Source organism: Eubalaena glacialis, chromosome 13 (assembly GCF_028564815.1).
Source record: "Eubalaena glacialis isolate mEubGla1 chromosome 13, mEubGla1.1.hap2.+ XY, whole genome shotgun sequence".
Classification (NCBI taxonomy): domain Eukaryota; kingdom Metazoa; phylum Chordata; class Mammalia; order Artiodactyla; family Balaenidae; genus Eubalaena; species Eubalaena glacialis.
In genome coordinates this window covers 55,260,064-55,282,529 of record NC_083728.1, presented here as the reverse complement: position 1 = coordinate 55,282,529, position 22,466 = coordinate 55,260,064, and the positions used below count along the sequence as shown (strand labels likewise).

The window sequence follows — 22,466 nt, the reverse complement described above, 5'->3', positions numbered from 1 at the left end:
CCTCTATATTTAGCACAGTGTCCTATATATAAGGCACTCAATGAATATTTGTTGATTATTTTGCCTAACTCTTACAAGACCATGAGCAAACAATTATATTTCCTCTCTCAAAAGGAATAAAAATACCTATAACTTTACCCTCAGAAAGGTGTGTTGAGACTAAAATTTTCTATTTTATCATGATGTGGCCCAAAGATGTAAGTTCACCAGAGAAGATGCATATGTCTAGGAGAATGAGTGAGTTTGCAATAATGACAAAGACGTTATTCTAAAGATTGCCTTAAAATTCTCAATACACTACTAATTTTAATTCCTTTGACAAAGAAAATGAAAATTATTTATTAATGTGTTAGGGTTGGCCAAAAATCATGTGAGAATTAAGGTAGAAATCCAAACAACTGACAATTAAGTTTTTTTCTTTTACTATAATATGTTTTATTTTTTATCCATGTAGAACTGAGGCTAGGATGATTACACAAGTAAAATCATGTGACCGCTCTTATATGTATAATTGTTAAAGATTTTTTTTAATCTAATAATTGTGCTGTTATGTAATGAAAGAATAAACTTCTGGTCATTTTAATTTTATTGAAGTATAATATAATTTAGGAAAGAGCATAACTTGATAAATTTTCATAAACTGGGCACACATGTGTAACCAGCACCTAAATCAAGAGATAAAATATTATCAGCATTCCATAAGTCCCCCTCTTGCTCACTTGGGTAGTTTTTTAGCTTTAGGTTTGTAGGAGTTCTTTACCTATTATGGATAGGAATCTTTTGTCAGATATATGTATTTTGAATATTTATTCTCACCCTTTTAATGGTGTTTTAATGTCCCAACAATATTGAATCCATATTATATAATTTTACTTTCACTTCCACACACAATCAATTGTCAGTCAAAAGAATTCTCTAACCATATTCCCCCGTCCTCTTAACGTAGTTTGGGGGACGAAGGCAGAAATAACAGGAAAAAGATTTGATCCTAAGTATTTCCAAAATGATTCCTATCTTAAAAACCCTTAAGGGACAGTTTTTCTGGAACTACAAGATCTACTATCATGATAGCTAAAGGGAAAGAGCCCAGAAACCGATTTCCTCAACATGACTGCCATGAGTTCCTTTTGGACCCCAACTTAATACATTATGCCTTAGGTCAAGTCCAAGTTCATCCCTCATGCCTTCTCTGGTTGTTTTCTATCTCTTTGGAACTTCTATTGCATATAATCTGTTCCTTTCCCTTGGACCAGTCACCAGTCATATCTGTCACAGCACTCGCCATGCCCAAAGCCCCTCTGTGGCTGAAGGAAACCAGGAACAGTGATGTTAGAAGGTAAAGATGACAGGATTTGGATTAGACAGCACCGGAAACTTGGCTAAGTTATGAAATCCCTCAGAGGCTTATTTTATTTGAAATGGTTAACAAAATATGGGGGTTGTGAAAAACCAATAATATAGTGCATGTAAGGTTCTGGACACAGTGCTGAGTGCATAGAATAAAAACCTATTATTGGTAGTAGTAATAATAATAAGGTGATGACCTAGCCACACATTTTTTTTTTTTACTCAAGAAAGCAGTTGTGGGTTATACTTTCTCAGGAGTGACAACTGATTGAGTGAGGAATAGACACTCAACCCAATGGCAACCCATCCATGAGTCAACCATGATCCATGAGATGGCCTGGCCCAAATAATTCAGTGGTCTACAATTTGTTACAGACCATGGTAATTATCTCAACCAATCATACTGGCTTCTTTAGGAAATGTGACCCATTAGTTGCTATAGAATGGAGAATGGAGTCTAGTTGGCATGAGAAAGACCATCCAGGTTGTGGGAGATGCAAACATTGCATCTGAGTTTCTAATAACTTCCAGCCCAAATTCCCAGCCAAAGAACTCTGTGACAGAGGCTTAAAGCTAGTCACCAAACTAATTTCCTCTTCTACAGGAGCCACAGAAAGACCACATTTCTCAGCCTGCTTTGCAGGTAGGTGTGGTCATATGACAATTCCAGACAATGTATTGTAAGCAGAAGTGATGTGCTTTTCTTCTTTGCCTGATGCATAAAAACTCCGTGTAGGTTGATTTTCCACACTCTTTTCTATTCTGAGGCTTGATGTGATTGAGAACAGTAACTCTGGAAGCAAATGCTAAAGATGGCAGAGTCACAACATGAAAGGAGCCCAGGTCCCTGATTCCTGACTTAGAATTTCTCATTCCTTACGTGAAGCAGAAATTAAACTATTACATTAAGGCACTGAGATTTGGGAGTTTATCTTTAGAACAACCAGTATTACCTAAACCAATACATTCTCCATAAATATTCCTTTTCTCAAGCTGTTGAAATGACTCTCCAAACTTTGCAACCAAACCAAGGCAAATCACAACAACAATAATCTTCTAAAGGCTTATGAGAGTTCTTAGATTTTCATCTCATAACATCAACCAACTTTTCAGGTCTTTGTGACTTGTCTTCTCCAGCAAGAATATAAAATCCATTCAACTCTCTGTTGCTCGCACTGGCAACCAGTACGCCCTACTCATAGTAGATACTCATTCTGTGCTTCTTGACTGATAAAGACACTTGGGTCACAAGATGATGGTTTAAGCCGTCAGCTCAGAGAGAAAGTACTTGAAGAACTAATCTTAAGAAACTACCCCTGTAATATCCATGTATTAATAGGCAGAAATTTAGCTAGGAAATAGAAGTAGTTAACAACCAGCAAATCACTGACTGACAGACTCCTGTTTTTCCCTAAAATTCCCAACTTAGAAATTATCAGTAGTAGAATACATGAGTTCTTTGAGCAGAGAAAATAAAGCCTGCAGTTAAAACTTGATAAATACAAAAGAAGGGGGGAAATTACACCTCTTTTTCTCAAATGAATGACTATCTAGAAATCAATTTCTATTTCAAAAGGTCTTATTAGTTGTAGATCATAATGTTATAGCACATCAGAGAGTAATGCTGATAGTTAAATTTGCAATAGTTATATATTCAGCTATAACTGCTCAGAGAAGTCAGGCTTAAAAATAAAACGTGAAACCTGAAGTTCAAATGTTTTCCCCTCACTACAGCAGTGGCTTTATTTTACATTTGAGCTCAGGTTCATCATTTTGAACAGAAACACTGTACTAAATTTCTGGAATATATTAGTTGAGATTCAAAGAATCACAGGGCAGTTGAAAAACAGGAATTACAGCTTGACTTTGTCTACTAAGATGTATTTGTTATAGCTAAAGATGATTCAGTGGCTAAAATCCTCTAATGGTTAGGGAATCAAGAAATTACATCTGAGTTAACTCTCTTCTATCCTAAATGTAATGATTGCATATTAATTGATTGCTTCTACATGAGGTATATAGAAAAAGCAATAAACTTTTGCAGTAAACTCTCTTGACAAATTGTTTTTGTCCCTAAAGCTCATTTGACCATGGCTTTTTGGATAATGTTGTGATATGTTGAGATCCTCTGATGAGAATAATTGAAAATAATAAACTCTTAGGTTGAAAGTGAAACATTGACACAAACTGTTAATTTTCTGATATAGAGTGAAATAGACTTAAGAATGTTACAACATGCTGATAGTTTCCCCATTAGAAAGTTGACAAGAACATGAAGAAAACTGTAGGATCCTAGAGTGGCCCTTCATTTATAACTTTAAATGTGGCATTGACTCCCCTAAACACCCAATTCTTCTCCTAGTTTTTCTTAAATTCTAATTGCATCACAAGTCCTTTTACCAGAACTTCTTCAGTCCCAAATTCTTCATTTTCATTCATCTCTTGGTTAGCTGGGTTTTATTGAAAAGCGAAGGGATTAGCCTGTACATGACAAAGGAACTCTCCTCTCTTTGAGATAAAAGAGAGAAGAATGAGCAGATGAAGTTCAGTTTTTAGGTCACAGAGGAGGATATCAGGAGAATATCCACTTAGGAGTCACAGTTATTTCAAAAGTGTAGGAGGCAAGGTCAATTCTTAGAGTGAGGGAAGTGGTGCTGGGTTGGGGGCTTCAAAAGAGATAAAATTTTGTGCTCTGCAAATGGGGATGGGAGAGGATGCTGACAAAGGACCGGTAATGACTTCTGGCCAGTACTGAGGGGCCAAGTGGGAGAGCATGGATTTATAGCAGCAGCAACTGAGTCATTTTCTTCAATAGCATTCAAGTGGGGGTGGTGGAAGTAGGGAGAGAAGGAAATGGAGTTTTAGAAAATGGAATATCCATAAAATAGAAGAGAAGGTTAATTGGGATTAGTAGTGAGAGAGCTGAAAGGGAGAAAGCTATGGTTAGCGAGTAGGGTGTTGAAACTCAAGACTCCCAAAACTGAGCGTTTCCAGACAATGATGAGCTCCATGGAGGTGAGTTACCAAAGCCGAAAAGAGGTGAAGGTGGTCAAGGAGCTGAAAATCAAATGCACAAGCATCCATCCTCGTGCACCTCAGTCGTGCCATAGCTAAATAGCATTGCCAAGGGAGAGTGTGGAGAGAAAATGAAGAGAAGAGGTCCTAGCACAAAATCTTAGAGAACTTTGGGCGTGGAGGGAGAAAGAGGAGACGGAACTTGGACAGTTAGGGATATGGAAGATTAATAGAGAAAGTGCAGGGCTGTGAAAGGAATGGAGATGAGGATTAAGAAAGAAAGAATGGGGCAACGTTGGCCACTGGTTTTGGAGATGAAGTCATTGGTGCGATTGGAGGAGGCACCTTAGCACGTGGGAAGAGGAGAAGTACAATATGTCAGTTTGGGTCCCCAGGAGCAGTCCCTGGGACAAGGATTAAATGCAAGTTGTTTATCCAAGGCATGATTCTAGTAAATACCGGTAGGGGAGTGGGGAATTGAGATCGGGAAAGGAAGGCAGGAATTAAGGGTGTATTATAGCACAGGTTGTCACTGTGGGTAACCGGGGCTCAATCCCACCAGGAAACTCTGGGAGATGGTTTAGAACACGTCTGAGAGTCATCCTGCCTGAGGGGTGAGGGAACTGCGGTATTTATATGCCTGTTGCAATCAGATATTGTTTCATGATTGATAGTTTTTCCTGGGTGGCTTTGACTCTCCAGCATTTTGACTTGGCAAATGCTCAAACAGAGCAGAATTTGGCCGCCAGAGAAAACTCTCATACAAATAGATCCAGAGGCTTTCATGCACTAAATGCTAAGGCCCAAAGGGATGTAAGCAGGAAAGTGATAGTGTCTATGACCGGAAGGAAGCCAAATTGTGAAGGCTGCAGTAAGTATGATGAAGTAGAGGTATCAAGTGTAGACAGTTCCTTCAAAAAATATAGTGGTAAAGGGAGGACAAGAAGAAAAGTATTATTATGGTGACAAATTTATGTGGTTTTAATGATTTTTATGGTAATGGTTTCTAAACACTTGTCAGACCACTTGGAGATTGGTACCCTACCAAAGTACTGTGACATACTTGACTGATTATTCTAACAGATTTATCCAGACTAATTTAAACTTTAACAAGTAGTAACTGAAATTATGGAATTACAGCCTGTCAGAGCAGGAAGAGACCTTGGAAAGGCATTAGTTTAACCCTTAATTTTATACATGAGGAAACGGAGATCAAACATGATGTTTATGTTCCCAACTATTTGCAATGAGCATTGGAACCCTGTTGCTCCGTGACGGTGGTTCAGACGATGCATCATCAGAACCACTGCACCAGCCTTTCACGCTGGAAGAGAGAGAGAACCAGATTGAGAGAGATTTCTATGAGCGATTAGCCATATAAACCAACCTGTTGGTTACCAGTTCATTTCAGGTCCTCCTGGTCTGCTTTTCTCAAATTTACCCCTAAAATTTTTACAGATTCCAGTTTCCCAAACACAACTGGGAAAGTTATAAGTTCAGGGATTCCACACCAACAACAACCTACTGTGGAATTCCCTGGCAGTCCAGTGGTTAGGACTCCGGGCTTTCACTGCAATGGGCCCGGGTTCAATCAATCCCTGGTTGGGGAACTAAGATCCTGCAAGCTGCATGGTGCAGCAAAAAAACAAAAAACATAAAACAAAAACCTATTGGATTAACACTTGATAAAAAGCTAGAATAGGAATTTTATATTTCTTTGACTGCCCCCTTAGTGACGAGCACAGTGCTGTACTTTTAGCAAGCACTTAATAAATATCAAAATCAATGGTTAGAAAACATTCTAAAGGCTTAGCATTATCATCAGATGCTCACTAAATGACAGACAGATGTGTTATGAGATACCACAATCAGGAAAACCACGCATGCGAGGAAACGTTATAAGAATATCCTAATTTGTATCTGTGTTAAATGACTTCGATTAATTAACTACCATTAATAGCCTAAAATTTTGTGACTTAATGAGAAATTAAGAAGCCAATGACAGAGGAGAGCAAGGAGCTCCACAAATCCTATCTTTCCTTGCCCTTAGCTTGTTCTTCACTTCTGTGAAGAGGGGAAAATATCAGTTTCATCAGAAGGCTATCAGTTCTCTTCAAAAATGATGGAAGTTCAAACATAAGAAGGTAGTTGGCATGAAAGAGTCAATTCTAGTCAGTTCCTGTTGACTGTGTTTCTAGGGAGTGTCAACCAGGAATGGGAGACCAAGAGAGAGCTTGCAGAGCCTGAGATGGGGGGAGAAGGATGGGAAACAAGCCACTGTGGATCTCTTAAAGTCCAGGGGCAGCACCATGGGGTGGGGTGCAGAATCAGGCCAAAGGGAACCTTGGAGAGTGTGTCTTCAATGAGGCTTGGCATGAAGCAAATTTGGACCCAGAAGTTGAAGCCCGAAACAAGCCATTCTGGCCATTAACTTAGAAAGGAGGAAAGGACCAAAGAAAAGTTATGGAAGTTTGAAACCAATGGACAAACAAAGTAACAGGAGCACCGTCATAGCGGGGGAAGCGCAGAAGCAGAAGAATATTCCATTCATTCCATAAACACGTACTTAGCGCATTCAATAAGCAAGTATGATTTCAGGCACTGAGACATGGATTTGGGGACAAGTAAGAAAGTTTTCAGATATTAAGGAGCGATCAAGCTCCAGTGTGCAAACCTTTTTCAAGTCTTTGGTTGTGTCACATTTATTAAGTCCCATTGGCCAATGCAAGCCATATGGCCAAGCTCAGAGTCAGTGCAGGAGGGAACTATCCTAAGGAATTGATACAGAGAGACATAAACAAACGAGGACCACTTCTGCAACATTCTCCTACCGAAGAGTCTGGGAGTTACAGCATTTCTGAGTTATCCCATCCAAGGGTGAGGAAGCTAGGAAATGTAGCCACCAGCTCCCGTTCTTCCTCGGTTGAGGGTTACACCTGAGAGGCATCAAAACCCTTGCACTTCTGCTTGCCCCAAGCAGGCCAAGCCTGCTTCCACAGTCAGAGAACACCCTCAGGCAGAGAGATGCATGAAGACTGTGGCACGTACAGGCACTGTCTATGGGGGACCTCCAGGGTAGGTAAAGAGAATGCAGGAAGGGCATCAAAACATCATCTGCTACACGGAAGGCACAGGTTAGATAAAATACAGAAATCACAGACAAGTAGGAGTGCTCTTTATGAGCAACCAGAGTACTGGCAATATGTTTTGTGAGAGATCTGTGATATAGGACATGTGAAGCAGAAGGGAAGCCTTCACAAGGCAGGCAGTGCCAAGTCGAGGTGGTTTGCATTGAGGCTCATAATTTCAACAAATTAAAATAAAAGGGGGTTTATCGAGGATGGTACAGCACTTGAAACAAAGTGCACTGGAATTTTAGAAGGATTACAATTAGTGTTGCCTGACTAGACGCTAAGAGAGATGGGAGATGAAACCAAAAAAGTGGACTGAGGATGGTTCATGGGGGGTCACCCACACCATGTTAGGAGCGTGGATTTTGTGGATAAGTAGAAGGAGACATTGAAGGATACTTGGAAAGTATAGCAGAGTGGCCATATACAGGTAACCCTAGAAAAACAAGTTGAGCTAGTAGTGAAGTAGAGGGGCCTGGATCTCCCAGCCTTGTTCCTTTGTCCTAGGGAATCATTCATATCCTGGAAGCAGGTAGCACCATCCCTTTTAACAGATGTTGCTACTAGGAAATCATGCCTTTGATCCTACTGCCACTGGCTATTGACATCAGGGATAATAATAGCTTAATTATTGTCTTTGAAGCCACAGTGGATGGCTGGTAGAGGCAGCCAATTCTATCCATGAAATTTATTCCAGCTAAGAACAAAATCACTAAATGCATACTACTTCCTCCCAGACACACAGATACATGAATCTAAAACAAGCCCCCTAACTTAGAAGCCAAAAAGAAGAGCCAGGACAGTAATGTTATCCCAGCACTCCTAATAAGTAGCTTACTCCCTGATATTCCAAAGGAAGAATGCATGTTCTTACATTTTCATTTCTGAGATAATACATGGAAATTTTGCCTTAGGTTAGAAAGGAACTGTTTGTGAATGAGGCTGAGGGTCAGCTATTCTTCACCTATCTCATTGTCTGACTGTCATTTTAGACTTGATATAAATAAGTTGTGTAGGTTCTTGGGAGTGTATCATTGTTTGAATCCCACTGTGGACCAGTAGCTCCATTCCACAAAAACAAACAACCCTGGACAACACAAGCCGTTTGGCATTTTTGTGCTCCTGGTCATAGGGAAGAGCAGCTCTTAGAATCACAGAAGAGAGTTGAGTGTTGTCCATGGAGAACAATACCTAGGAGAAGTGTAGAAATGGGCAAGGTGGGCCTAGAGCCAGGTGTCCTGAGTGCTGGGTCAAGGATTTTCCACTCTCCCCTCTCACTTCCCCGCAGATGCTAATTCCCCCCTTACAAATAGCTAATCCAAAGGAACATCCATCCATACAGTCATATTTTATTGACAAGTTTTTTATTGAGCTCTACAGAGATAGAGCACATCGAAAGGGATGGGTTTTACAGACAGAAAGGTAACGTATTTAGATTTATGTGCAACAAAAAGCATATTATAGTTCTCTAGACCAGTTTATAAGACTTCCCCTGATCTGATGGCTCCATCCAGTCTCTTACAAGTTACCTATTTTATGTGCTGGGGTGTGGAAAACTCTGTTTAGCAACTGGTTTCTGGTTCTATACCCAGAGGACCTCCTCAGAGCAGGCTAACCTTACAATATGCCCTGATAAGTTCAGGCTGAATAAGATTCTCTGTCACATCTGGTTACTCAAAGAAATGAGTCCTCACACCACAGGCCTCCTTCTGTTGACAGAGGAGCTGGAGGCGCAAATAAACAATTAGGCTCCTCTGCGGTATGAGCGGCATCTGTTCAAAGGAGCTGTCAAGCCTTCCACTCCTCTAGTGAAATCATATTTACTTTATTCATCTAAATAATGTGGCTTATTTGCCTTCAATATGAAATTGTCTTGGCCTGTTTCTTGTTGATTGATTTTTATGAGATAGCATATTTTTTGTGCCTCCATATGCCTCTCTGCTAAGAATGGAATGACTTCTTATTGAACAGTTCCAATTATTATATCCTTTCATAGTCTTAGAATCATTGGATATATTCAAAATGCCCAGCTCCTCATCTCCATTTTATTCACTGCCCATCTAGGCCCCTTCAAAAAATAAAAGGAAAAGAATGATCAAAATAAAGAAAAATAATAAATAAAAATTAAAACAATAAAAGCCACATACTCTATATTCCATTTCCAACACGTTGCTCTCCGTTTGGGTCATTATAGCATTGGAATCCACTGAAATGGGCTATATTATTTTCAAGACTATTTTTTAAAAGCCACTTTAAGTGGACAACAATTAAGGAAAGTACAGAGATTTCTCATATACCCCTGCCCCTACACATACATACTGTCTACTTTTATCAACATCACTCACCAGAATGGTACATTTTTACCAAAGATGAACCTACATTGACACATTATAATTGCCCAAAATTCATAGTTTACCTTAGGGTTCACTCTTAGTGTAAATTCTGTAGGTTTCGACATGAGTTTAATGACATATATCTATCATGATAATATCATACAAAATCTCTTGACTTCCCCCAAATTCTCTGTGCTCTGCCTGTTCTTCTCTGCCCCCACCTGCACCCCCTGGCAAACACTGATCTTATTTTTCTCTGCACAGTTTTGCCTTTTCAAGAATTTCAGATAGTTGGACTCATTCAGACTTTTCCGACTGGCTTCCTTTGCTTTAGTAATATGTCTTTTTGTGGTTGGATAGCTCGTTCCTTTTTAGCACTGAATAATATTCCATTATCTAGATGTACCACAGTTTATTTACCCATTCATCTACTGAAGGACATCTTGGATGCTTCCAAATATTGACAGTTATGAACAAAGCTGCTATAAACATCTGTGTGCAGGTTTTTGTCTGAACATGAGTTTTCAGCTCATTTGGGTAAATACCAAGAAGTGCAATTGCTGGATTATATGGTAATAGTATGTTTAGCTTTGTAAGAAACTGCCAAACTGTCTTCCAGAGTGGCTGTGCCATTCTGCATCCTCACCAACAATGTATGAGAGTTCCTGTTGCTCCACCTTCTCACCAGCATTTCGTGTTGTCGGCGTTCCAGATTTGGGCCATTCTAATAGATGTGTAATGATGTGTCATTGTGGTTTAATTTGTAATTCCTCATGACATGCGATGTGGAGTATCTCTTCATATGCTTATTTGCCACTTGTATGTCTTCATTGGCGAGGCATCTGTTATGGTCCTTGACCCATTTTTAAATTGGGTTCTTTGTTTTCTGATCATTGAATTTTAAAAGTTCTTTGTATATGTTGGATAGCAATCCTTTATGTATCCTTTGCAAATATTTTTTCCCAGTCTGACACTTGTTTTCTAAATTCTCTTGATATTGTCTTTCACAGAAGTTTTTAATTTTAATGAAGTCAATACTTGAACAACTACTCAGTGAGCTTAAATTGTTGACCCAGGAAATCGTGAGCTAAATAATCGGTTTCTGTTTGGAGCTACTAAGATTTTTGGTGGTTTGTAGCACACATTATCATGGTGATACAGGACTGAAACTCAAGTGCCTGAGAGGCTTTCTCCAAGGCTAGAGAACCTTAATGAGGACCCCTGCGGCTCCTCAGCCACCAGAGCCACAGACTACCTCCATGGGTTTGCTTATCTCTCCAACTCTCAGTCGCTAATCATGTTCTCTGAGCTTCTTTGTGAATCACCTAAGAGCCTGACAACAGAGGCAATTAATGTTGGTCCTGTTGAGGCAGAAGACAAAGGAAGAGTCTTGTGCAGGAGAGGAGGTGGCCTTTCCCTGTCATTCTCCAGACCCACTTTTTACCCCTCTCTTTTTCCAAAGCAAGACAGAAAGAGGTGAGAGTATTCAAATAGCTGAGATGTGTGATCCTAGGTCCAAACTTTAAGGAGGAGGAACTTTGGTTGGGGGTAAGATGCAACTCAGTACAGGTGAGCATTGAGAACCTGTAAACAAGAGATTGTTCAGGCTGAAGCATGGTTGTAACATAGGCAGGACTATACCTTTGGTGCCCCTCTCCTTCCTCTCTCAATTCTCCTCTCTTCCTTTCTGGCCCTAGGAACTCCATCCTGTCAGCAAATCTCAGTGAGGCATTTAGCTGACCATGGCTTAGGGTGTTACCCACCCCCATCCCCCCAGAGATAACTGGACTTTCGTGCAAGTATTCAATACACACACATACACACACACAAATTAAAGTTAGGATGGGGCTGAGTGGGAACCTTTTAATGCTATCTAAATCACACCAGCTGACACTGCCTCTCCCCCAGAAGTTCTCAGGGTCCCCCTTCCTCTCTCCTTCTCCCCTTTCCTTACCTTCTCTTGTCTAATGCACAGCTGCGATCTCCTTATTTCCATCCTTCTTTCTTTCTATAATATTATATGTTTCTGTCAATTGCACAATGTAGTTTTCCCGTGTGTTTCCTCATTGGCCTATAAGTACCAGTAGGGCAGAGCCTGGGACCCCACCCACCTCCACCCAGTTCCCTTTCTCCCTCATCCTTATTGCAAAGTGCAGTCCCCCACCCGTAAGAGATTGCATGCAATCCGGGGAAATTAAGAATGGTCTCAGGAAATGTCAGTAAAATGCAGAGCCTAGCCCTCCCTGTAAAATGCAAGACCCCTAAATGAAATTGACAAGCAGTTATCAGCTGAACCAGTTTTCTATCCTTGATGTATTGTTCTGTTTCCCAGTTTTTATTCCTTGAACCTCTTGACAGCAGCTCCCCTTGAAAATAAAATTATAAATTTCTTCATATGTGGAATGAAGTCCATTGTTCTACCAAACTAGACTCCCAAATAAACATGACTGAGCATCATGAAAATCAGCACAATGGACAGAGCCACTAAAGGAAAAGTGATGGGTCTGAGCCAGAGATTCCTAACTGCTTGGGGGCTCTGGACCCATTTGAGAATCTGTGAGAAGCAGTGGTCATTCCTGAAACAAGCAAATGCATAGAAGCACAAAATTTGGGGTGGAGACAATGTTCGCAGACCAGCGTCCAGGGGTTGCCTGAGGGGAAAGAACTTTGGTCTAAAGGAAGGTGGGCAGTGGGCTCCAAGAGGATTTAACACGCCTTATTATCTGTTCACAATCGGCGGCCAGTTCCCTGGGGTTCCTGGCTGTTGAGGATAGCGAGTGTGTGGGTTCAGAGAGGAGCTTTAGCTCGGAGCCATGGTTATCAGTGGGAGAAGGAGGCAGGCGGGACAGAAAAGAGGCAATGAGAAGCGTTGCTGGGATCCATAAAATTTCGCGGCATAATGAGAATTTCTAAAAACTGCAAGTCTGAGTGAGCAACGTTATTATACTGTCACCCAGCCTGAACCTTCAAGCTGACAATTTGCTGTGAATTCTTCTTTCATTTCTTTTTTTCTCCTTCCTTCTGGAACCATGTGTATTTTGCCTTAAGACACACAGGTGATGGTGTAAAAGAAAAGAAGGGTGTGTGTGTGTTTAAATGAAGGAAACATTTGAGAATATACTAAGTGTTGAAATATATGAGAGGTTTCTTACTGGGACACAGGTGAGGGTTTGGGGACCTAAGATTGCTTTTAATATGTCTTTTCTATTTGGAAGATCAGCATTCTACTTAAGAAATGGAGGAAGGCGCAAGCATTTCTTCACTGAGGTCTGTGTGGGCAGCAGGTACCTTGCACTACTGTAAGCCACACGGCATCTGTCTTTCCCTGCCCGTGATTAGCTTGTGCTTGCGCATGACCTCCCCAGACAGTTGCTTCTCAGAGGCTCAGAGGGCAGTGGATTTGGGGTCTACACTCCAAAGACAAGAGGCAAAAAGGGCTCAGAAAAATAACCAGTGCCTGCAGGTTAATCTCCTGTTAAGTCTGTGGTCAGTCAGTTTACCTGTTTATTGCCCAAGTTTCCAATTTCAGCTCTATGAGACCAATTAACTCCATTTCTTCCATAGCCAAGACAGTGCTTCTAATCAAAGAATCCCGGGTCGTGGGTCCCAAGTACACCGCAGAGGGTCACTCGCCAGCCTGGCTGTCCTTGAGTCGCACTCCTCCTTGTCAGGAATTCCAGCCTGCAATCTGTTGGATTCATAGCCAGGGTTATCAAGGGGGACGGGACATAGAACGAGACAGCAACGGAAGCGGTGGGTGGGAAGCGTCTGGAGTTACAGTCAAGGAGACCAGGGATTTCTGTTGAGAGCTCCCTCTTGACTGGGCAAGTCCTGCCCCTCCCTGAGCCACAATGTCTTTCTCTATGAAATGAGGCACTTAGACCAAGCCAGGGGTGCCACTCAACTGCCTTCAGTTAACATAACCATGTGAAGTGATTTCAGTATGTGACAAAGGGAAGTGGTGGGACCTCCGGCTTGAAATTTTTTAATATATGGCCCTCTTAAGGGCATTCAAATTTAATTTTAAAAGTATTTTTACATTTTAAAAACTTTCAATTTGGGAATAATTTTAGACTTAAGAAGTTGGCAAAAATTGCACACAGGTTCACCCATGTTCATAGCAGCATAATTCACAATAGCTAAGAGGTGGAAGCAACCCAAGTGTCCATCATCTGGTGAATAGATAAACAAAATGTGGTACATACGTACAATGGAATATTATTCAGCCTTCAAAAGGAAGGGAGTTCTGGCAGTGCTTCACATGGATGAACCTTGAAGATATTCAGTTGAGTGAAATAATCCAGTCACAAAAGGACGAATATTTTATGATTCCACTTATATGAGGTCCCAGAATAGTAATATTCTTGGAGACAGAAGGTAGAATGGCAGTGGCCAGGGGCTGGGGGGAGGGAAGAATAGGAAGTTATCATTTAATGAATGTAGAGTTGAACGTGCAGGATCAAAAGAGTTCTGGATATCGATAGCGGTGATGGCTGCTCAACAATGGAGATGTACTTAAAGTCACTAAACTGTACACTTAAAACTTTAAAATGAAAAATTTTTATATTCTGTATATTTTACCACAATAAAAAAATTACTCTTTTTTAAATGGCAACAAAGTTCCCATATACCCTTTATCCAGCTTTCCCAAAGTTAACGTCTGACAGAACCATAGTACAATTTATCAAACCAGGAAAAACATTGATATAACACTATTAATTAATCTACAGATTTCGTTCACAGTTTTCCAAGTGTTCCACTAATGTCCTTTTTTCTGATCCAGGATCCAATCCAAGATATGTATTACATTTAACTGTCCTGTCTCCCTAGTCTCCTCCGGTTTCAAAAATTTCTGCAGTCCTTATTTGTCTTTTATGAACTTGAAGATTTTGAAGGGTACTAGCCAGTTATGGGTTTTCCTGATGTTTCCTCCTGACTGAATACAGGTTATATATTTCTGGCAAGGAAATTATGTAAGTGATGTCTCCTTCTCAGTGCATTGTATCATGAGGCACATGATTTTGATATGTTTCATCTGTAGTGAGGTTAACTTACATCACTTGGTTGAGGACGTCTCTGCCAGGTTTCTCCACTGTAAAGTATTATTTCTCTTTGTTTATCATTATATTTCCCCCACTAATTTTAGCATCCTTTGGTGACACTTGCCAGCCACAATTATTTATGGTGTTTCCAAATGGTGATATTCAATTTCTGTTCATTACTTCTACTTTTGTTAATTGGAATTCCACTGTAAGAAAGAGTTTTCCATTTGCCTCCATTCAAATTTAATTTTTTTTAAAAAATCAGTAAAACAGAGCCAGAACAATGTCCCTCCAAAGCTCACTGGTGCTCTATAGCCCCAAATTTCCTTTCTTGTGTTAAAAATTCTCAGATTCTTCATACCTTCCAGAATAGGAAGTAAAACTCCAAGTTCACACCACCTGACAGTGGTCATAAGCACAAGTCTTTGGAGAGCAAAAGATAAGCACACTTACATTTTCTTTCCTTCTCCCTCCACCCCTGCACCTTTTTGATCAGATCTTACCATTACCCTGAGTACATCAGCAGGGTTAAGTAGAGAAAACATTCAAGAATCACTGAGCCTGGAAAAATTCACATGAAATATTTATGTTTAATTCTCCCTGAAGAATGTGGTTTTTAATGAACAGGAACAAAATCACAAATGCTACAGTGTTCTAAAAGATTTTCATTTGCACACCAGACCCCTAGCCAAACTTGCTGTGCCCTTGAAGTTCATCCAGTATCTGCTTCTCTGGCCTCAGGCCCCCTCCTCCCTTGCCAGGAATGTCCCTTGAGGGCCCTTATCTGGGCTACTCCAGGCTGGTGTCACCAGCTGACAGACAGAGCCAATATTATTGTAGAGTTTCAGGTCTGCACAGTCCTAAAAAATGAAGGAATAAAACATTTTTTTCAGCTAGCTATTTGTTCCTGTTATCCATTGCTGAGTAACAAACCAACCCAAAACTTCTTAGTACAAACAACAACCACTTTATTATGTTCATGGACTTGGGATCAAAGATTCATACAGGGTACAGTGCGGATGGCTTGCTGTGGTCCACATGGGGCCCATTTAATGGGTAATGGTCTGTAGTTTTCTCTTCTTATGATACCTAAGAGAAGAGAATGGAGAACTTGGTGTGGGGATGAATATAAAGGGAAGGCTCCACGGAGGAGAAGAGAAGATTAAAAGATGGATAAAAACTAAAGTAATGGAGGAAAGAATAGAAGGTTTGGGGGGAGGGGAGGTGAACGGCATTACATAAGAAAAGGTAGGGAAATGGGGAGGAGAACGGTGACAGGGAACCAGAGCGCCAAGTCTGATAGGGGGTTAGCAGGGGTTTTCTCACATACATGCCCATCCCAGGGGGCCCCGGCATGCACCCCAGCTCTGGGGTCCCTGTTCTAGGGCGCCGCCAGAAGCTAACCACGCCTGTGTCTGTTTGACTCTCCACAGCTCCCCTTCGCCGAAGGCCTGTATCATTTTTATCACAATGGCCTGGCAAAGGCCAAGAGGAGACGCAGCCTGCGCCATCAGCAGCAGCTGGAGAGAGACCCCAGGGTGAGTTTTCCTGGAAACCTGCCTTTTAACCTCTGCTGCCGCAAACGAGCCCATTGGGGGGGTGTACAAGGGAGCAGGCAGGAATTTTGATGTAAAGGCACTTGACGTGTAGGCCAAATGGATCCCTTGCAGAGTGGTCCTGGGGACTCTGCTCCTGTCTTACGCGTATTAATTAAACCCTCGATTGGCCGGAGGTGGGGGAGTAAACGGGAGTACCACCTCTTTTCTGGCTTTTTCTCCTGCATTACTGTGTGAGGACTGCTGGTTGCCCGGGGACATGCTTTGGCCTGCGATGCATGGGAAGACACCAAGCAGTTTAATAAGTCATTTTATGGACGGTTTCTACTGGTGAATCCACATGCCCTGAGGAGACTGCCGTGCCCCATATGGCCAGTGAGCGATCCGCTCACAATAGGCAGTGGGCTTCTCCGTGTCCAAGCATGACTGAAGCCACAAGACCTGCTCAGCCCCTCTTCCCACACTGTTCTTTCTAATAAGTTACCCCATGCCCCATGTCTTCTGGATGCTCATGACTCCCACTTTTACCTCCAATCTTTACCTTGCTCTTGGACACCAGCTCTCATTTCCTACTCTCTTTCCCCTCAGAAACCTAAATTCAACTTTCTTGTAACCAAACTTATCATCTTGGCCATAAAGCAGCTCCTTTTCCAGTGTTCCCACTTCCTGTTTTCTCAGAATAAGAACTTTGGGTGTCGTTGAATCCTGACTGTCCCCACCTCCTCCGCCCTCCCCACACTCATTCAACTGGGAGATTCTGATTTCTCATATGCAATTCACCAAGAGGGAAATTAATAATCCAGGCAGTTTGCTGTCTGTACACTGAAGGCTTCATACCCTCTTCCCCAGGACTTGGGCGACAGTGGATGTGAAGAGGGTCAGACGTTTGAGTTAGAGGTTTAACATGAGACTCCTTTGGAGCTGATGGAATCTGGAATCATTCTTGTGGGGCTTTTCATGTGAACATTTGACTGGGTTTAATGTGGCCTTTAATTAGGAACGCAGATGAAAAGACTGCCCCGCAGATCACCAACTGACAGGCCACAGGCAATTTTCCTTTAACTCCTCAACCCAGGGGATCCTGCATTCCCTAGAGTGAAAATACTGCTCTGAGAAGCCCCTTTATCTTTGCTTTTGCAGTAAGATCCAAGCTGCCGGTGCTGTCAGCCCATGCCCAGCATTAGTAAAGGGTCTGTTATAGAAGCTGGCACTGTTACCTAAGGAAGAAGCTCTCCTTTCTGTCATCACAGACTTGGCCTGGCTGTATCAGTTCAGTGTCTGGGGATGCCCTTGAGAAGCACTGGACAGATATGCTGCCTGTCTCACCTGTGGACCCAGAGTGGGTACCAGCAGACAGTGACCACTCTGGGGCAAGTGACACTGGTTTTCCCTATGCTTCCTACCTGCCCCATGATCTTACCCTTTATGGCCAATTTTTTACTTTTATTTATATAATTCTTAAAAGTTCCTTTGGTTTCTTTTCTTCCACAATTAAACACATTGCCCCGAGATCATTCAGAGAAGCACATAAAAGAAATTGGGGCAGAAGGAAAGTGGTGCTTAAAAGGCTTGGATAGGGAAAGAGAACCAAGGAACAGTGAAACTAAGAAGCCATTGTTTGGTTCAGAGAGACTCCTCAGGCCCATTAGGTTAAGATTTTCTTATTTTTGCACTTACTTGAAATGATCTTTGAAATGCTGATTCTTGAAGTGTGGAGTGATGTTTCTGAAGGAGAAGAAAAGATGGGATGGATAATAAGGAAGGAAATCATGTGTTGGTGATTCCAATCATTTGTCTTTCTCCTCAAAATAGTATCTATTTTAACCAAAAGGAGCATCCATTCCCCACTGCCCATTATAAGGTCCCGGTAGCCATCTGCCTCTACCTGGTGGGGGTATCCATGTACCTGCCCACAAAGACCAAGAGAAGAGAGCAGCAAAACTGAAGGTCGTAAATCTCCCGTAGCTTTTATCTGCCTTCTCATCAAGGTTAAATGTCAGGGCTGCTGTCAATAATAAAATCATTTTAGGAAAAGAAATAAAGCATAAAACCTCATGATTCTTTGCAAAAAGAAAAAAAAACAAGAAACAAAAAACAAAAAACCCTGCTAGTAATGACTGCCTTGTTCCAAAACATTAGATTAAGGCCTCAGTCTTTCCTGCAGGATGTTCTTGTGGTCATCTAATTTTGGCATTGGCTGACAGGAATCGGGTGACTACTCTTAAACAAAAAGCATTGATGATGAACAGTACGACAGCAGTGTTATGAGGATTCTGGAAGCCCTGTGGGTTTCTAGACCTTAAACTAAGGGCAGATATGTCGAGTTAGGATACCTCAACGTGGGGTTACCCAAGCACATTCAAACAGGTTTCCAAAAGAGGTGTAAATAGACGTATAGAGAGGAAAGGGGAAGGATCAGGTAGCTGAAAAGGATCCTTTTGTCTCTTGCACAGACGTTGCAAGTTACTTTTCATGAATCAAGATGCTAAGAGCAAGTTGTTTTATCCTCCTATGAAACACGTTGTCTCCTAGGCTTATCAGCTTTAATCATGCTCACAGCCCCAGCTTCCTTCTTCCCCTGTCTCTGCATTACTTCCTGGCCTCTCTCACTAGCTGTCCCCTGGCTTGTGAACGACAATACAGAGCCCAAGGAGCCATGTACAAAAGTCCGGGAGGGTTTCAGCTTCTATAGACTCTCAGGGCTCAATCTACCTAGGTAGCTTTTTAGCCAAAGAAACTACCAAGATCTCCTATCAACCCAACAAATAGAGAAGAAAAAGATAGAGGACCAAGCTTACTTTTGGTTTTGTTTTGGCTTCAGAACAGAAATTTCAAGGATGTTTGTCCCTCATTTCACGACTAACTTTTATGTTTAAGGAAAAGAAGAAAATGACTAGAAAGGGATCACATGGGCTTTTTGTCCAGGCCAATACAGGGCTGCTTTCAATATCTTTATATTTGTTCATCAATATTCAGGGCAATAGCTAAGAAAAAGATTCTGGTGCAGACTGTTTTAAAGGTATTCTCTTGCCTTTCCATTTCTTTCTGCTAAAAAGACTAGCATAATGCCGTGTAACATCATTTAGACGCTAAAAAGCAAAAACGGTGTCTTTTTTATTTCTGGGTATCTCTGTATAGTGCAGTTCTGAGCACACAGTAGATGCTCAAAAAGTGACTGTCAAACGAATAGATGGATGGTTAATGATTTTTTTCAGAGTTTTAATCTATGAAATAATACTGTTCATCTCATCTTATGTTTTCATTGCTATTCTAAAATGTGCATCCACTAGGAAACAGAAGTATAGCCTTCTTTATAACGCTTCCTTTAAATACATTCTTAATTGTGGGTAAAAGAAACCAATTCATTTCATCATTTTCAAGTCTTGTCACTGAAAATCCTATGAGGAACCCGTTTTTAATTTCCAAGGTCACTCTGTGTTCCTGATCATATTCAAAGTCACAGTGCAACCACTGAAGCAAGAACAACATGTTTGGAAAGTGTGTGGATAGCTAAAATAATTTGAAGATGTAATAAATAAATCCAAAGCTGAAATGAAATAATAAAACCAAAAATTCCTTCTCAGCATCAAGGTCAAGAACAAATAATCCATGTTCAAAACCTCTGTGACATTTGTGAAACTTTAGCTAAGAGCAGCATCAACAAATCTCAAAGTCAAACCTAACTGTGGTCCACAGTCTACGCATCAAACCCCATACGTTCTACAAGTACTTGAAAAGCTGCTGGGGAATAGATTTATTTAAGACATTTGTTTCACAGTCCTGTTGAATCATATCTGCTCATCTGACATAGAGAGCATTGAAATGAAATACGTTCAGAAACATAAAGACTCACATCGTTCAATAACACCCACCAGTTATATGGAAGCCAGATAATTTAACAAAAAATAACCTGAACGTCATTTGTTGCGAGAAGTTATATTTGATTCAAGAATTACAAACGTTTATTTCCTTTTCTCAGCAATGCTACTAGACCATCCAATTATCCCTTGGGATCATTTTTACACCCGTTTCGAGTCAGAAACTCCTATCGGTCCACTGAAACCTTTTCTCAGTTCCCCGGTCTCAAAGCACATTTCATGTTTCCTCTGTGTTCTGTACACAGGAACTGCATCTTCCTAGCTTCTTCCTCATCCAAGTGTATTCACATGTCTTATGACCATACGTATCAGCACATGATCCCACAGTGATTCACTTTTGTTCTTTAAACGTCTATTCTGAGCATATTTGTGAGTTTTCAGGGCACTCCAAAAACCCACAAAAGTTAGTTTCGCTGGATAGTCTTCAAAAATCTCATAGAACGATACAATCTGAACAAAAGAGAATTTTGCCTATTCTTTAAAACTAACTGGACATGACTGGTGTGATCTCTTTGTAAAAATCTGAATAATGAGTGAATCAGGCTTCCTTTGTCCATGGGACTTAATAATACAATAATTGATATTATTTTTTAATGGATTCATTATCATAGCTGAAACTCAGGTGGTTGACAGAAGCTGGGAATGGCTTGTAATTGCTTTGGGTACTTCAGCAGTTCAAACAAGCAAAGAAATTCATTTACCTTCTTCCTCCACAAGTTACATGAAATTTTGTCATAATCGCTAAGCTCTTAGCTTCCAATCTTTTCAAATACCTAACATCAGTCACAGTAATTTGTAATGATAAGGACAATCCACTTGTATGTATTGTGTCTTTCCTTGGATTAATATTAAATAACTGTTTGATCACAGTCGTCCCTCAGTTTCCACAGAGAATTGGTTCCTGGACCCCCGCGAATACCAAAATCGCAGATGCTCAAGTCCCTTATGTAAATGGCATTGCGAAGTTGGCCCTCCGTATCCGCGGGTTCCACATCTGCGGATACGGAGGGCTGACTGTACTTCGATTAAAATTTGGAGAAGAGAAGAAAAAACACAATTATGTTCTGGAAAATCTACTTTCAAATAGAAAATGTCGTGGAGAAAAATGCCTTCCCTCACTTTTCGTTTTGGTTTTGACCAAACCTTCCTCCAGTGGGCGTGTCCTCTCCTTACGTCACAATGACGCATGAGAGTCAGCCTGCGGGACTGCTAAAAATAGAAATTAGATCATTTTAGTGCCTTAAAAAAAAATTTATAACCCCCTCCCCCAGAAAAAATAGGTTGGTTTATTTGGTTGGTTTTGATTTTTATACCTTAAAAAAATTGTTTCTGGTTTCCACATTTCTTTTTTTTAATACATTGTTTTTTATCTTCATACTTAACTCTAAAATGGTGAGGTTTGAGGTTTTGAGATAATGCTCTAAGAAATGTATAGAAATCCCCTGATTTATCTTCTGAATGTCTTCTTTAGGGAAAAAAAGAAAGCCGATAGATTTAATTATATTTTACTTATTTAGAAACACAGACATGGTGAGTTTATTATAAATCGTATAGCAAATACAATAGTATTTTGAATTTCTGTAGAGCTTTTATTCCAGAGGGCATTCATGGGTGCCTTTTCTTCATCTTCTCCTTTCCTTGTACCATGAGTTGGACCAACAGATGCTATTCCATCTTGAAATGGAGGTAACAAAGAAGTTGACGTGTGCCTGAGTCGCACATGAGTTTGAAAGCCCAAAACAGCAGTTCGGGTCCCCAACAATGGTGACCATCTTTTCCAACCTGGATTTAGGTCTCTTGGTCAGACAAGGGAACAACCTATTTGGAATTGGGATTCTCACTGGGAAAAGACTGTCCATGATGCACGATCATAAGAGCTCGATGGTCCATGAATAAAGCCGTGCAAGTATAGAGTTGGCCAATGGTGGGGTTTGAAAGTGGAATGAAATTCCCTTAGCTCTTGGGGCCTTAGAGGCACAGATTAGCCGGAATTCCCAAGAGAGACTCCTCCGTGGGATAACAAGGGTTCATGGGTGCATCTGGCATGTCTATTGCAGACAGAGAAATAAACTGGGGACATATGGAACAGAAATAAAGTGATGTTGATGCCAGAGAGCACAGAATAAGATAGAGAAGGAGAGACACAGGCACAGGAAACATTTAA

The 22,466-nt window shown here is 40.9% G+C and overlaps 1 protein-coding gene across 2 annotated transcripts in view; it reads left to right on the top strand.

Annotated features, from left to right (window-relative positions):
* PCSK2 (proprotein convertase subtilisin/kexin type 2) overlaps positions 1 to 22,466 on the top strand; it is a 211,065-nt gene that overhangs the window by 3,669 nt on the left and 184,930 nt on the right. Inside the window, exon 2 of one of the 2 annotated variants that reach the window (XM_061208707.1) lies at positions 16,302 to 16,406. The exons of the other annotated variant lie outside the window; for it this stretch is intronic. Coding sequence (XP_061064690.1) covers positions 16,302 to 16,406 — 105 coding nt within the window. The remainder of the gene's footprint in view (positions 1 to 16,301; positions 16,407 to 22,466) is intronic. 2 annotated transcript variants of the gene reach the window in all.